Below are 15,008 nucleotides of genomic sequence, written 5' to 3' on the forward strand. Positions count from 1 at the left end.
TCATTTTTTGGGTAGATTTTCTGCCATATTCCAAAGCATGCCTGTGAAAAATCAGAAAGAAAGCAGCATATTACCATTGAATTGCAATAGGTAACATTTGATTGGCTGTTGTAAGCTCCGCCAAGTTTTCTGAATTTTAACCCCAGTCACCCAGTCATGGTCTGTGCCAAGTTTGGGGCCTCTGGCTTTAAAACTGTGAGAATGGCAATATTTAAAAAATTTACATTGACGTCAATAAGTGAAATCTGATTGGCTGTTTGTGGCTCCACCCACTTTTGCTAAATTTTGACCGCAGTCACCCAGTGAGTAATTGTGCTAAGTTTGGGATGCCTGGCATTTAAACTGCAATAATAGCAGTAGTTAATCTTTTTCATTAAGGTCAATAGCTGAAATCTGATTGGCTGTTATTGCCCCACCCCTTTTTTCCCCTAACTGTGAACCACAGTCACTCAGTGGCCAACACTTTAAGGTTTGGGAATCCTGGCATTCAAAGTGTCGAAATGGCAGAAGTTTTAATTTCTCCATTGCAAATCAATGAGTGAAATACGATTGGTAGTCAGTGGCTCCGCCCACTTTTTCTAACCTTGAAGTGCAAATACCCAGTGAGAACATTTGTAAACTTTGGGGTCCTTGACATCAATATTATGAGAATATCAGAATTTTAAATGTTCCCATGTAAATAAATCACTGAAATTCAATTGGCTGCTTGTGGCTTTGCCCACTTTAAAAAATTTGAACCCAAGCTACAACCCAAGCTGCAATTTAAATTTTCCCATATAAAACAAACAGCTGAAATGTGATTGGCTGTTGACGACTCCGCCCACTTTTCCAAAATTCTAACCATAGTGACCCAGTGACCCACGGTGCCAAGTCTGGGGACTCTGGCTTTAAATCTGTTAGAATGACAGCTTTTACAACTTTCTCATTAAAGTCAATAGGGAAAATCCGATTGGTTGTCTGTGGCTCCGCCCACTTTTGCAGTCCCCAAAATGTGACAGAAATGTTATGTCAACCCCATGACTAAGTGACCCAAGTTTGGTGAGTTTACCTTCACATCTGTCTGATTGGCGAAAGTTTAACATTTTCCAATGAAAGTCTATGGGAAAAAATGGGGTTTTCGGGGGGCCGCCCCAGGGGCACCGAGGGTAAAATCGCTTAACAGAGCACAAGCAACCTACACGGCTTTGGGCCGAAGAAGTGTGCAAAATTTCACACATGCCCTCCTAAAACTCTTAAAACTGTGGGATGAATAGCGTTTCCATGTCAAAAGGATTATTTGCACCGATCAACATTGGGCAGGCATGTAGTGAAGGGGGACTGTGTCCGTCTACCAAGGGGAACGTTATGAGTTCGACTCCTGGATCACCTGACATGGGCAAAAAAAAAAAAAAAAAAAAAGAATGTCTATGGCAGGAGCTGGGACGTTGACTCATATCCCCTGGGGACGAAGCAGTAAACCTCAAACACCTGCCCAAGTTTTTATGTCACAATACTTTGACTGATTTTAGCAGCAATTATTTTTTTCCCTTTGGCTGTTGCTGACTCCGCCCACTTTTTTAACCATTTCAGCCCACGGGTATTTTTCACCTTATGGCCGAGAGGAATTTTCCCATTTCAGTGCTCCTCCCTTTCATTCCCCAATAACTTTATCACTACTTATCACAAAGAAATGATCTATACCTTGTTTTTTCCACCACCAATTAGGCTTTCTTTGGGTGGTACATTATGCTAAGAATTATTTTATTCTAAATGCATTTTAATGGAAAGAATTAAGAAAAAAATGGAAAAAATCATTATTTCTTAGTTTTCGGCCATTATAGTTTTAAAATACCACATGCTACCGTAAATAAAATCCACACATTTTATTTGCCCATTTGTCCCGGTTATTTCAATTTTAAAATTATATCCCTAGTATAATGTATGGCGACAATATTTTATTTGGAAATAAAGGTACATTTTTTCAGTTTTACATCCATCGCTAATTTTTAGCCCATAAATTTATAATAATATGGCCTCTCGACATACATTTTTTTTTATTCCCTAAAGTCAGTAGATGTAATTTTACTATTTGGCCACAAGATGTCCCCGCTGAGCAAAATCCTATGTAGCGTACAAGTACGCTACATAGGAAACAATGTGTCGCTCATGGTTACTAGGGAAGTGAAGCAGGCTTCAATGGAAGCCTGCGTCACGGGTGTCCTGTGGGGAGATTAATGAATGGGAACTTTGTTCCCATTCATTAGTGTAACGTTTGGGCGGCGGAAACTGGCGGAAATCGTCGACGGAAGGAAGCGCGGTGGCTCTAAGAATAAACACTGTCTTTGAACAAAAACAGTGTTTATTCTCGGTGGACAAGTACGGATTGGCACAGGAGACTTTTGTCCCCTGCTGCGAATCCCCCTTGTTGCCAGCAACATCACGATCGTGAGCATCTGCCCGCATGATCGCGTGCAAACTACATTGTTCTAATCTCCCCCACTGCTTGTCCCATACCCATGTCTGTACTAATCTCGCCACTGCTTGCCCATACCCATGTCTGTACTAATCTCGCCACTTTTTGCCCACACCCATGTCTGTACTAATCTCGCCACTGCTTGCCCATACCCATGTCTGTACTAATCTCGCCACTTTTTGCCCATACCCATGTCTGTACTAATCTTGCCATTGCTTGCCCCATACCCATGTCTGTACTAATCTCGCCACTGCTTGCCCATACCCATGTCTGTACTAATCTCGCCACTTTTTGCCCACACCCATGTCTGTACTAATCTTGCCACTGCTTGCCCATACCCATGTCTGTACTAATCTCGCCACTTTTTGCCCATACCCATGTCTGTACTAATCTTGCCATTGCTTGCCCCATACCCATGTCTGTACTCATCTCCCACTGGTTGCCCACACCCATGTCTGTACTAATCTCGCCACTGCTTGCCCATACCCATGTCTGTACTAATCTCGCCACTTTTTGCCCACACCCATGTCTGTACTAATCTCGCCACTGCTTGCCCATACCCATGTCTGTACTAATCTCGCCACTTTTTGCCCATACCCATGTCTGTACTAATCTTGCCATTGCTTGCCCCATACCCATGTCTGTACTCATCTCCCACTGCTTGCCCATACCCATGTCTGTACTAATCTCGCCACTGCTTGCCCATACCCATGTCTGTACTAATCTCGCCACTTTTTGCCCACACCCATGTCTGTACTAATCTCGCCACTGCTTGCCCATACCCATGTCTGTACTAATCTCGCCACTTTTTGCCCATACCCATGTCTGTACTAATCTTGCCATTGCTTGCCCCATACCCATGTCTGTACTCATCTCCCACTGCTTGCCCATACCTATGTCTGTACTAATCTCCCACTGCTTACCCATACCGATGTCGGGACTGAAATACGGATCTGCTTGGGATAGTTGTTTTAGAAGAGGGACCTTTTAACTACTTTTCATTCAGTCTCCTCTCCCACAAACACCACTCATATTCTTACAGCCCCTCCCCCACTTACTGGCTTCATGAGATCTATACTGTGCCCAGCAAAGACATATTTCTTGGTCAGCTAAATAATAACATTCAGTCTCTAATGTTTATCACTCACCAATGCTCATCCCTGTAATAATGTCATCCTCCTTAGATGTTCTCAATATGCCTCCCTCCTCCACAGTCTGCTGATCATTCCTCACACACATTTCTTCTTCTTCCTCGTTAATGGTTTCCATCATGTCACCCTCCTCCATAGACTGCTGATCACTCCTCACATATGTCTCTTCTGCTTCCTCATTAACCCCAGCGTTTACATGTTCTCCACCCTAAGTGCACAAAATGAGAGGTCATTTCAATTATTATTATTATTACTGATTTATAAAGCGCCAACATATTCCGTCGTGCTGTTCAAAGTAAGATACAAACATGGGGTACATAATAATACAGACAATGGTGTACACCAATATACAAGATACATAATTAGTGGCAAAATACAAAAATGATACAAAATACAGAATACAAAATACAGAATTGGTAATGACAGTAATAAAAGTAACAAGATGAATAAAATGTATAATGATTTCCAAGACATAAAAGGGGGAGAGAGACCTGCCCTTGTAAGCTTACAATCTAAAGGGAATGGAAAGGGAGACAAGAGGAGGGGTAGTATACAACAAACATAGAGGCTGTGTGTTTCAGGATATCTTGTAGGAATGCAATTTGGTCTTAGGACAAAAGGAAATTGGCCTAAGGTAGCGCATATGCTTGTCAGAACAAGTGAGTTTTTAGTGACCATTTAAAGGTGACAAAGGTTGGCGAGTGACGGATGTGTTGTGGGAGGGCATTCCAGGGGAAGGGTGAAGCGCGTGCAAAATCTTGTAAACGTGAATGTGAAGAGGTAATTCTAGAGGAGGACAACAGGAGATCATGTGCAAATGTGAGATTACGATTGGGTTGGCATCTGGAAATTAGTGAGGATATGTACCTTTTGTGGAGTTTGTGAATATTGTGAACACAGATAACAGCAGACACAAAAAGGAAACAATGTCACACAGTTTGGGATCTGTAATGACCCTCAGTCCCCTACCTGATAATGTTGGGGGATAATTAGATCTCCCTGAAGACAATCCTGTGAAAAAAGAGGACCTGTACATCTCTCTGGTTGGTTTCTGTTACTGGATTCATCTACAGGAAATATACACACACAGACTAAATGCATTGTCTCTACACGTTTATCAAACGATGGGGGATCTAGGCTGTCTGTACTGCTCTCTCCTTTACAAGAAATAAACGTCTCCTCTTACCCGGTGATGTGAGGGGTGGCTGATTCTGCATCATGACGTCCTTGTAGAGGTCCTTGTGTCCTTCTATATACTTCCATTCCTCCATAGAGAAGTACATGGTAACATCCTCACACCTTATCGGAACCTGACACACACAATGATAAAGTCACCACCCAGACAAATCCCTTGCTGTTACTGGACAATGTCCCATAATTCCCAGCACTACTCACATCTCCTGACAGCAGCTCCATCATCTTTCTGGTGACTTCCAGAATCTTCTCCTTGTTGAGTGTCTCAGATGTCAGGGAGGGAGGTGGGGGCACCCCGATGGTCACATGATCACCAGACTTCACTGGAGGAAAACTCTGTATAGAAAGACCAACAATAATGTCACAGAATTTCCCAGCGATACTCTTTACCTCTCTAGTCAGGTGTGTGTTTTATCAATAGAGACAAGAGTAATGTCATGTGACCTCCCAGAATCCTTCTCACCTCTCCAGTCAGCAGATAGATCATCTCCATGGTGAGGTTGAACATCCTCTCAGTCATGTGACTCTGGTCCTCATTCATCCTCAGTGATGTTGTCATGTGATCCGTGCAGGATGCTCCTGCGTTTTGATAGATAATAAGAAGAGGATAATCTTGGTTGTACTGTTGTCAGTGGTGAAAGTACAGATACAGGAATCCCCATCTCCCAATTGCTGTCACTTGTGGGTGGCTATGCAAAGTGTTGCAGGAATGCATGAAAAGGTTTTTTTTTTTTTAATAGTTATCTGTGCACTATACTTACAGCATGCTGCAGTCTTGTACTCCCTCTGCCTGCTCTCTGGCTGGCCTTCTCTCCTCACATCCACCTCCCACTGTTACCATTCAGGTGATGTTACAGCAGTGTTGGTACTGGTAGATGGATCAGGATATGAGGAGAGAAGAGGCAGAGACTGATGCTGGAGCACACTGTGACAGGTAGCTATAACCCAATGTAAATCCTTTCATTTACAACTCTGCATGGAGGTGGGAGAAGGGAACAATACTGAAGTGTGGACATGGCTATATAGGGAAAAAATGGCTTTACAAGGGTGGGAGAAATTACATACTGGGAGATAATGGCAATGCTGGGGGACACAGGGAAGACATGGCTATACTGGGAAAGAAATTGCATTAATGGCATGGGGGATATTACATACTGGGGGATAATGGCAATGCTGATGGACACAGGGAGGACATGGCTATACTGGGAAAGAAATTGCATTAATGGCATGGGGGGAAATGGCATTACTAGGATGGGGGACATTACATACTGGGGGATAATGGCTATGCTGGGGGACACAGGGAGGACACGGCTATACTAGGAAAGAAATTGCATTACTAGAATGGGGGACATTACATACTGGAGATAATGGTAATGCTGGGGGACACAGGGAGGACACAGCTATACTAGGAAAGAAATTGCATTACTAGGATAGGGGACATTACATACTGGGGGATAATAGCAATGCTGGGGGACACAGGGAGGACATGGCTATACTGGGAATGAAATGGCATTACTAGGATGGGGGACATTACATACTGGGGGATAATGGCAATGCTGGGGGACACAGGGAGGACATGGCTATACTGGGAATGAAATGGCATTACTGGGATGGGGGGGGGGGACATTACATACTGGAGGATTAAGGCAATGATGGCAACCATAATCTATGGCACAAGTAGGGGGGACACTAGAAAACTGGCAAACAAGTCATAACAGTTATATAAAAGTCTTTGGTATGGAAGTTACTTTTAAGGGGATGATAGGATACACTTTATAATCCATCCCGACCTCTGCTTTTCTCTACAGATACATAGTAAATCTGTTCCAGCAGGAAGTGTTAAATTGGGGAAAACCTGCAGGACAGTAGCTTATAATGTCATGTCTTCTTCCCTCAGCTGGTCACATCCTATGGGAGTTTCCCACACTTCCGTGTGCCCACCCTGTGGTAGTGGCCACTAATCTGCAGACACCTCTGCCCATGAAGTTCTGGATTTACAAGGTTCAGACAGCAAGGTGTAGGGTGTGGCATCCCCTATACACGGACACAGCCATTCTTTCTCAGTCTCTGCCTCTGCTGCTATGGCCAAACTCAGAGACCACAGAGCTTTCCTGGCATACCTCCCAACTTTATAAGATATGAAAGACGGACACTAAGACACGCCCCACCACACCTCTAACTCCACCCCCACCACACCCCTCATCATGCATATCAAAAAAAATTCAGAACAAAAAGTTGTAGATAATCATTCAAACTACACTGGTCCTCTCTATCATGATTCGTTTCCCTTCACACTAACATTTGAAAATAAGAAATATATCAATTGAATTGATGGGAATAAAGTTTAGAGTCAGTTAAACACATTGAAAGAGGGACAAATGAGGAAGGAAGAGGGACAGGAAGATTTGGTTCTCAAAGAGGGTAGGTCTCCCTGACAGAGGGACAGTTGGGAAACATGCTCCTGGTGCGTGTGTTTGTAACCCCGCCCCTACTCTCGCAGGTGGCCCCGCCTTCACTCTATGTGCTGCTACACTGCATCTCTGCCCCTTAATTGTTGTTCATGCCTCTCCTGGCTGGCCACGCCTCCTTTCGATATGCTGCTGCTCTGCATCCCTGCCCCTTCATTGTTAATCAGTGCTATTCTAGCTGGCCCCGCCTCCTCTCCATGGGGTTGATTCACTAAGTTAAGTAGCGCAAGTAACCTCCTGTTACTCCTGCTATTTAATCAGCACACCTTAAGTGTCATTACTTGCATGTGACAGGCAGCCTATTGGGCCAATCAAAGTGCGGGGATCACGCCCGTTTCCAATTACTGCATTGCCATAGACTTGAATTAGTGCTTAATCCGCATGGAAGCGCAGATCAGGCGGTAACGCCCTGTTGATTTTGCGTCGGGATTGCTGCGATTTGAGTACTTCCGTTGCACCGCATCACACTAAGTATGTCTACTTAGACTGTCACTGACTTAGCGCTATGTTGCAGTAAATTTGTTTAACGCAAATTTACCACAACACAATAGTGTGAAAGGGGCCTGAAAGACACTAACATAATGCCCATAAATAACACCACTCTGCATTGTTGTGTTTCCACCTCTGTTTGGTGGGAACCCTTTAAAAACAATGGATGCCAACCTTTTGCCTACTAAAATATGGATATTTTTCTTTTCTCCCTGTTCTGGTTAAAGGACAACCGAGGTGACATGTGACATAATGAGACAGCCACGTGTATATACAGTGGCAAGCACGCAAATAACTATGCTGAGCTCCTTCTTTTTATTTCTATGCCTGAAAAAAGTAAAAATCAGGTATGCAAGTGACAGTTTCTGTCGAGTCGGGACTGGGTTGGACTATAGCGTAACCGTCACTGATAAGTAATTACAGCCATAAAACACTTTCTTGTCAGTAAATGGCTTCTGTGAGCATGAAAAACATGAAAAGGGTCAATAGTACATAGATTTGAGCTCTGGCATACTTCAAGGAAGGTGTCATTGAACTGAGACAATGAAACAGTAAAAACTTAAAAACGATTTAAATATAAAATAAAACTGTGTGATATCTAAAAAAGTAATTTTTAGGAGGAGGAGGATAGATACTATCATTTTTTATTTTCACCTCTGATGTCCTTTAATTTTGCCTAATATGGATTGGATTCCCTACCTGTGTCTGCTGTGTATTGATATTGCCTGATGGTAGAAATATGCTCTGAAATATTCTCTGTTGGAACATCTTTCTACCATTTGGTTCACTATAACTATTTAAAGAGAACCCGAGGTGGTTTTTTGGGGCAGATGGGACACAGAGGCACGTCCTCTACCTCATGACATGCCTCTGTGTTCCCCCAACCGCCGCTCTCTGCCCCCCTCCACACCACCGCGCTATAGCCCCCGAGATTAGCAACAATAATTGTCGCTATCTCGTAGGTAGACATTGAGAAGAGGGATTCCCCGTGCCATTGGGCAACTCTCTCTCCCTAGCCGCGCCCCTTGCCGCTCCCATCCAGTTGACAACTGTTTTCAACTAATTGGATGTGCCGAATTTAAAATAGGAGCGTTGCTTGAACTCAGCTCATACGATGTATGCAGTATAAAACATCTAGGGCTTGATTCACTAACCGGCGCTAAGCCAGTTAGTGAGCCTTAACACTTTGGGGGCGCAAACCAGGGCGCTAGGTGCTTGATTCACTAAGACAAATTCACTAAGACAAATAGCGTGCCTTATTAGAGTTGAGGGGCCGTATCAGAGTTAGTGTGGTTTATCAGAATAGCATTTGCTATTCTGATAAGGCACACTAACTCTGATAAGGCCCCTTAACTATGATAAGGCACCAATAAGGCCCCTTATCTCTGTAAGGCACGCTAATGCTGGGAATACACGTTTCGTTTTTGCCTTCGTTTTTGCCTTCGTTTCGATTGTACCATTTATACTTATCGAAATAGAAGAAATCGATCGTATGGTTAAAATCACCACCCACGGGTACGTTTTTGCTGTCGATACTGATGGTTTCGTTTTTTCCAGGATCGAAGGGTTGCTTGAAACGAAACGAAACTTCCTTTTTTGGTTTTCGTTTATACCTTCGTTTAGTTTTCGATAGCGATAGGGGCAGGTTATAAGGAGTGAGGGATAGTACTTCCGTGCGGAATATTAATACGCCGGAAGTGTTCCGCAAACAAAAGCCCGATCGGATTAGCGAGCGTGTCATTCGCCATTTTGCAAGCAAGGAGTCAGCATGGATGTGTACGAGCCAGATCGTCTGCAGACCTTTGTTGGACTTTTGCTATTGACTGCAGTAGCTAGGAGAAGGGCGGCAGCAAAGCGTCGGAGGACGAGGAGAGAGAGACGACAATGGTGCAAGAAATGGTTGCTACAACGGGAAGAGTTGGGACACATGGGTCTGATCCGTGAGTTGCGTGAGAACAATCCTGATGACTTTCGCAATTACATGCGCATGTCAGATGCTAACTTTCATGAACTGCTGGAGCGCATCGGGCCGAAGATAACAAAGCAGGACACCGTGATGCGGACAGCTATTACTGCAGAACAGCGTCTATCAGTGACCCTTCGCTACCTGGCTACCGGACGTTCATATGCAGATCTAAAGTTTACAGCTGCCATTTCACCCCAGGCATTGGGTAGAATCATCCCCGAAACGTGTGCTGCTATTGTGTCGGAATTGATGCCCGAGTACGTCAAGGTATGTACTTATGTTTCTGGATTGTGTGTTTTGCGTGTGCTGTCGAGTGATTACTTTTTAAACTGAACGTCAAACTGAAACGCTTGTGCAAATGACAGTGTTTACATTGGCAACCTATTCTGTAGTGATTTTTCTCCTTTGTTACGACATTGTACTTTCAGATGATTAACCATGTATTTCTCCTTATTTCTAGTTTCCTCAAGATGCATCAGAGTGGCAGGCAGTGGCCCATGATTTCCACATGATCTGGAATTTTCCTAATTGTGGAGGTGCAGTGGATGGAAAACATGTGCGTATCAACCCACCTCCCAACAGTGGTTCGTACTTTTACAATTACAAAGGGTTCTTCAGTGTGGTTCTGATGGCGCTTGTAAATGCACGGTATGAATTCATGATGGTGGATGTGGGGAAGAATGGCCGTGTCTCAGATGGTGGTGTAATGGAGGCAACTGAATTCAACCGCCGCTTGAAGAAGAAACAGCTGCAACTGCCAAACAATGATGACACAGTGGAACATTTAAACTTTGTGTTCGTGGCTGACGAGGCTTTTGCTCTGGGTGAGAATCTTGTGAAGCCATTTCCTCAACGTGGACTGGACAAGCCGAAAAGGATCTTTAACTACAGGGTATCGCGTGCTAGACGTGTTGTGGAAAATGCTTTTGGGATCCTGGCACAGCGTTTTCGGGTTTTCCTCACGGCTATCAATGTGGACCCAGATAAAGTGGAGGTCATTGTCAAAGCTGCGTGCACTCTGCACAATTTCCTACGGCAGAAAAACGTGCAACGGTATTGCCCACCGACAATGGTAGACCAGGAGGATTTTGAAAATGGAAGTGTTGTGGCGGCGGAGTGGAGGGCACATCCGGGGATGGTTCCGTTGCACAGCGGTTCCTCACACAATCCCACGTACGAGGCAAAAACCAACAGGGACAAATACAAGGACTACTTTACTGGGTCAGGTGCAGTGACTTGGCAGGATAAAATGATTGCTACAGGAAATTGATGTTCTTATTGACTATCAAATGTACAACAGTTACCTACCGTGTATCCAACATGTGTCTGTTTCCAACATCTCTACTTTAATGTTCCCTTCCTCCACTAATTAGTGCACTTATTATACAGACTCGGTGGTCCACCATGTTGTATGGAGAACCACCCTGAGGAGAAGTGGCAAAATGTCGTATTCTGGTGTGCTGTGTTGTTAATTGTGTGTGTCTCTGCCTGTATGCTGCATGGACTGCCTGGACCCAGGGAGACCTGGATGTGCATGGTCTGAGCCCAGGTAGACCATGCACATGCGTCTGTGCATGTGCAGACCCAGGGAGGCAAGCGCAAGCAGTGCCTCCCTGGGTCCAGGTCTCCCCGTCATGTGCATGGTCTGTGGCCAGGTATGGCGGCCCTCTTTGGCGGCTATACCTGGGCACAGACCATGCACATGCGTCTGTGCATGTGCAGACCCAGGGAGGCAAGCGCAAGCAGTGCCTCCCTGGGTCCAGGTCTCCCCGTCATGTGCATGGTCTGTGCCCAGGTATGGCGGCCCTCTTTGGTTGACATTTTTTATATACGCTGCGGCCCCAACTACTTCCATTCATGGAGGTTGTGATAGCGGGAGTGTCGCAAGCCAGCCCTTGCAGCCATGCGCGCATGACAGAGTAAACTTTACAGTAGTTACTTTTGTATAGTATTGTATACAAAGTTATTTTTATGTATATGTGTACATACACACACACACACACAGGACACACAAATATACACACACACACACAAACTGGACACACACACACACACAAACTGGACACACACACACACACACACACACAGGACACACACACACACACACACACACACACACACAGGACACACACATTTTGGAGGCACAACATGTGTGGTCCTACTGTTTGTGTTTAATAAAAAAAATATAGGCTTTCATGAAGGTTTGTTTTGTTGAAATACTTCCTGTCTGTGCACGTTACACAGGGCCCCGAAGAGGTGCTGCCGCCAAGCACAGGGCCCCAACACTGGCCCAAGGTGGCCGCTACACATGTAGTGGGTGCTGCAGCAGAGTGCAAGGTTTTTGGCAAAGCTTCAAACCTTGCACTGTCCTGCCAAGCACAGGGCCCCAACACTGGCCCAAGGTGGCCGCTACACATGTAGTGGGTGCTGCAGCAGAGTGCAAGGTTTTTGGCAAAGCTTCAAACCTTGCACTGTCCTGCCAAGCACAGGGCCCCAACACTGGCCCAAGGTGGCCGCTACACATGTAGTGGGTGCTGCAGCAGAGTGCAAGGTTTTTGGCAAAGCTTCAAACCTTGCACTGTCCTGCCAAGCACAGGGCCCCAACACTGACACTGGCCCAAGGTGGCCGCTACACATGTAGTGGGTGCTGCAGCAGAGTGCAAGGTTTTTGGCAAAGCTTCAAACCTTGCACTGTCCTGCCAAGCACAGGGCCCCAACACTGACACTGGCCCAAGGTGGCCGCTACACATGTAGTGGGTGCTGCAGCAGAGTGCAAGGTTTTTGGCAAAGCTTCAAACCTTGCACTGTCCTGCCAAGCACAGGGCCCCAACACTGGCCCAAGGTGGCCGCTACACATGTAGTGGGTGCTGCAGCAGAGTGCAAGGTTTTTGGCAAAGCTTCAAACCTTGCACTGTCCTGCCAAGCACAGGGCCCCAACACTGACACTGGCCCAAGGTGGCCGCTACACATGTAGTGGGTGCTGCAGCAGAGTGCAAGGTTTTTGGCAAAGCTTCAAACCTTGCACTGTCCTGCCAAGCACAGGGCCCCAACACTGGCCCAAGGTGGCCGCTACACATGTAGTGGGTGCTGCAGCAGAGTGCAAGGTTTTTGGCAAAGCTTCAAACCTTGCACTGTCCTGCCAAGCACAGGGCCCCAACACTGGCCCAAGGTGGCCGCTACACATGTAGTGGGTGCTGCAGCAGTGTGCAAGGTTTTTGGCAAAGCTTCAAACCTTGCACTGTCCTGCCAAGCACAGGGCCCCAACACTGGCCCAAGGTGGCCGCTACACATGTAGTGGGTGCTGCAGCAGAGTGCAAGGTTTTTGGCAAAGCTTCAAACCTTGCACTGTCCTGCCAAGCACAGGGCCCCAACACTGACACTGGCCCAAGGTGGCCGCTACACATGTAGTGGGTGCTGCAGCAGAGTGCAAGGTTTTTGGCAAAGCTTCAAACCTTGCACTGTCCTGCCAAGCACAGGGCCCCAACACTGGCCCAAGGTGGCCGCTACACATGTAGTGGGTGCTGCAGCAGAGTGCAAGGTTTTTGGCAAAGCTTCAAACCTTGCACTGTCCTGCCAAGCACAGGGCCCCAACACTGGCCCAAGGTGGCCGCTACACATGTAGTGGGTGCTGCAGCAGAGTGCAAGGTTTTTGGCAAAGCTTCAAACCTTGCACTGTCCTGCCAAGCACAGGGCCCCAACACTGGCCCAAGGTGGCCGCTACACATGTAGTGGGTGCTGCAGCAGAGTGCAAGGTTTTTGGCAAAGCTTCAAACCTTGCACTGTCCTGCCAAGCACAGGGCCCCAACACTGACACTGGCCCAAGGTGGCCGCTACACATGTAGTGGGTGCTGCAGCAGAGTGCAAGGTTTTTGGCAAAGCTTCAAACCTTGCACTGTCCTGCCAAGCACAGGGCCCCAACACTGGCCCAAGGTGGCCGCTACACATGTAGTGGGTGCTGCAGCAGAGTGCAAGGTTTTTGGCAAAGCTTCAAACCTTGCACTGTCCTGCCAAGCACAGGGCCCCAACACTGGCCCAAGGTGGCCGCTACACATGTAGTGGGTGCTGCAGCAGAGTGCAAGGTTTTTGGCAAAGCTTCAAACCTTGCACTGTCCTGCCAAGCACAGGGCCCCAACACTGGCCCAAGGTGGCCGCTACACATGTAGTGGGTGCTGCAGCAGAGTGCAAGGTTTTTGGCAAAGCTTCAAACCTTGCACTGTCCTGCCAAGCACAGGGCCCCAACACTGGCCCAGGGTGGCCGCTACACATCTAGTGGGTGCTGCAGCAGAGTGCAAGGTTTTTGGCAAAGCTTCAAACCTTGCACTGTGCTGCCAAGCACAGGTACACATGTACTGGGAAATTGAGGGATGAACATAAAAACATAACTTTTTATTGAATCAAACAGACAAGACAGAAAACGATAAGCACATCATCTACAGAGCGTAGTAAAGCACAAGGCAAAAACCATGAAAACCAAAAAAAAAGAAATGCGAAACCATCTACAGTGATTGCAACATGTAGTCCAAGGGTGGCGTACTGTAATGAGCTGGCGGCATATACATGGCACGATTGTCAGAACCTTGGGAGGCACTGTAGCGCATGTTTGGTGTGGCGGATGTTGATGCAGGTGGAGTATCACCGATTGGCTCACGGTACATCATGGCAGAGTCAGAGTTGTTTCGGAACTGTGGTTGGCAGTGGTGATTCCGTGTGCTCTGACACCGTGAGCAATTTGCAAAATACAGTTCAGAGGGAGGTCCAGCCACCAACATACCATGCAACCCCTTGTACACTGTTTCGGCCATTAACATCTCGGCCACTGTGCGTTGCTCTGGAGTCATTTTGGCCAGTTGTGCACTGAGATGAACAACAAACGGATCCACCGGCGCAACAGGTCTTGGCATTACCGCACTCGCCATCTCAATCAGTCTTTTCTCTACAGCATCGGGGGAAGCACACCGTTTCCGCTTTCCTCTCTGCATGGGTGTACTGTTGCGTGGTCTGGCTTCCTGTGTGTGTGCCCTCGGGGGTGATAACGTGACATGGGGGAAACGTTGGCTGTTGTCCTGCAACATGGAGAACAAAGAAGGTAAACCAAATATAATCACACAATAAAGGAACATGATACTGTTCATTGAATAGACCACAAAAACAACAGACGCTGAAGTTCGCAAACAATAGGAACAGTCGGACCCCAATTATACATCAAAGCCACACAGTGGGTCATACATTGTATGTATTGTATTGAATTGTGCACTGCGTCATACAAATTCACAAAGTCCTTTGTGCAA

General features: G+C 46.3%; 1 protein-coding gene and 1 pseudogene across 1 annotated transcript; one reads left to right on the plus strand and one right to left on the minus strand.

Annotated features, from left to right (window-relative positions):
* Positions 1 to 15,008, minus strand: part of LOC137534269 (zinc finger protein 721-like) — a 377,767-nt pseudogene that overhangs the window by 246,322 nt on the left and 116,437 nt on the right.
* Positions 9,652 to 10,990, plus strand: LOC137534289 (putative nuclease HARBI1). The gene is made up of 2 exons (XM_068255719.1): positions 9,652 to 9,987; positions 10,181 to 10,990. The coding sequence occupies exons 1-2, from the start codon at positions 9,682 to 9,684 to the stop codon at positions 10,988 to 10,990; spliced, it is 1,116 nt and encodes a 371-aa protein (XP_068111820.1). The 5' UTR covers positions 9,652 to 9,681.

Source organism: Hyperolius riggenbachi, chromosome 10, assembly GCF_040937935.1.
Source record: "Hyperolius riggenbachi isolate aHypRig1 chromosome 10, aHypRig1.pri, whole genome shotgun sequence".
Classification (NCBI taxonomy): Eukaryota; Metazoa; Chordata; class Amphibia; order Anura; family Hyperoliidae; genus Hyperolius; species Hyperolius riggenbachi.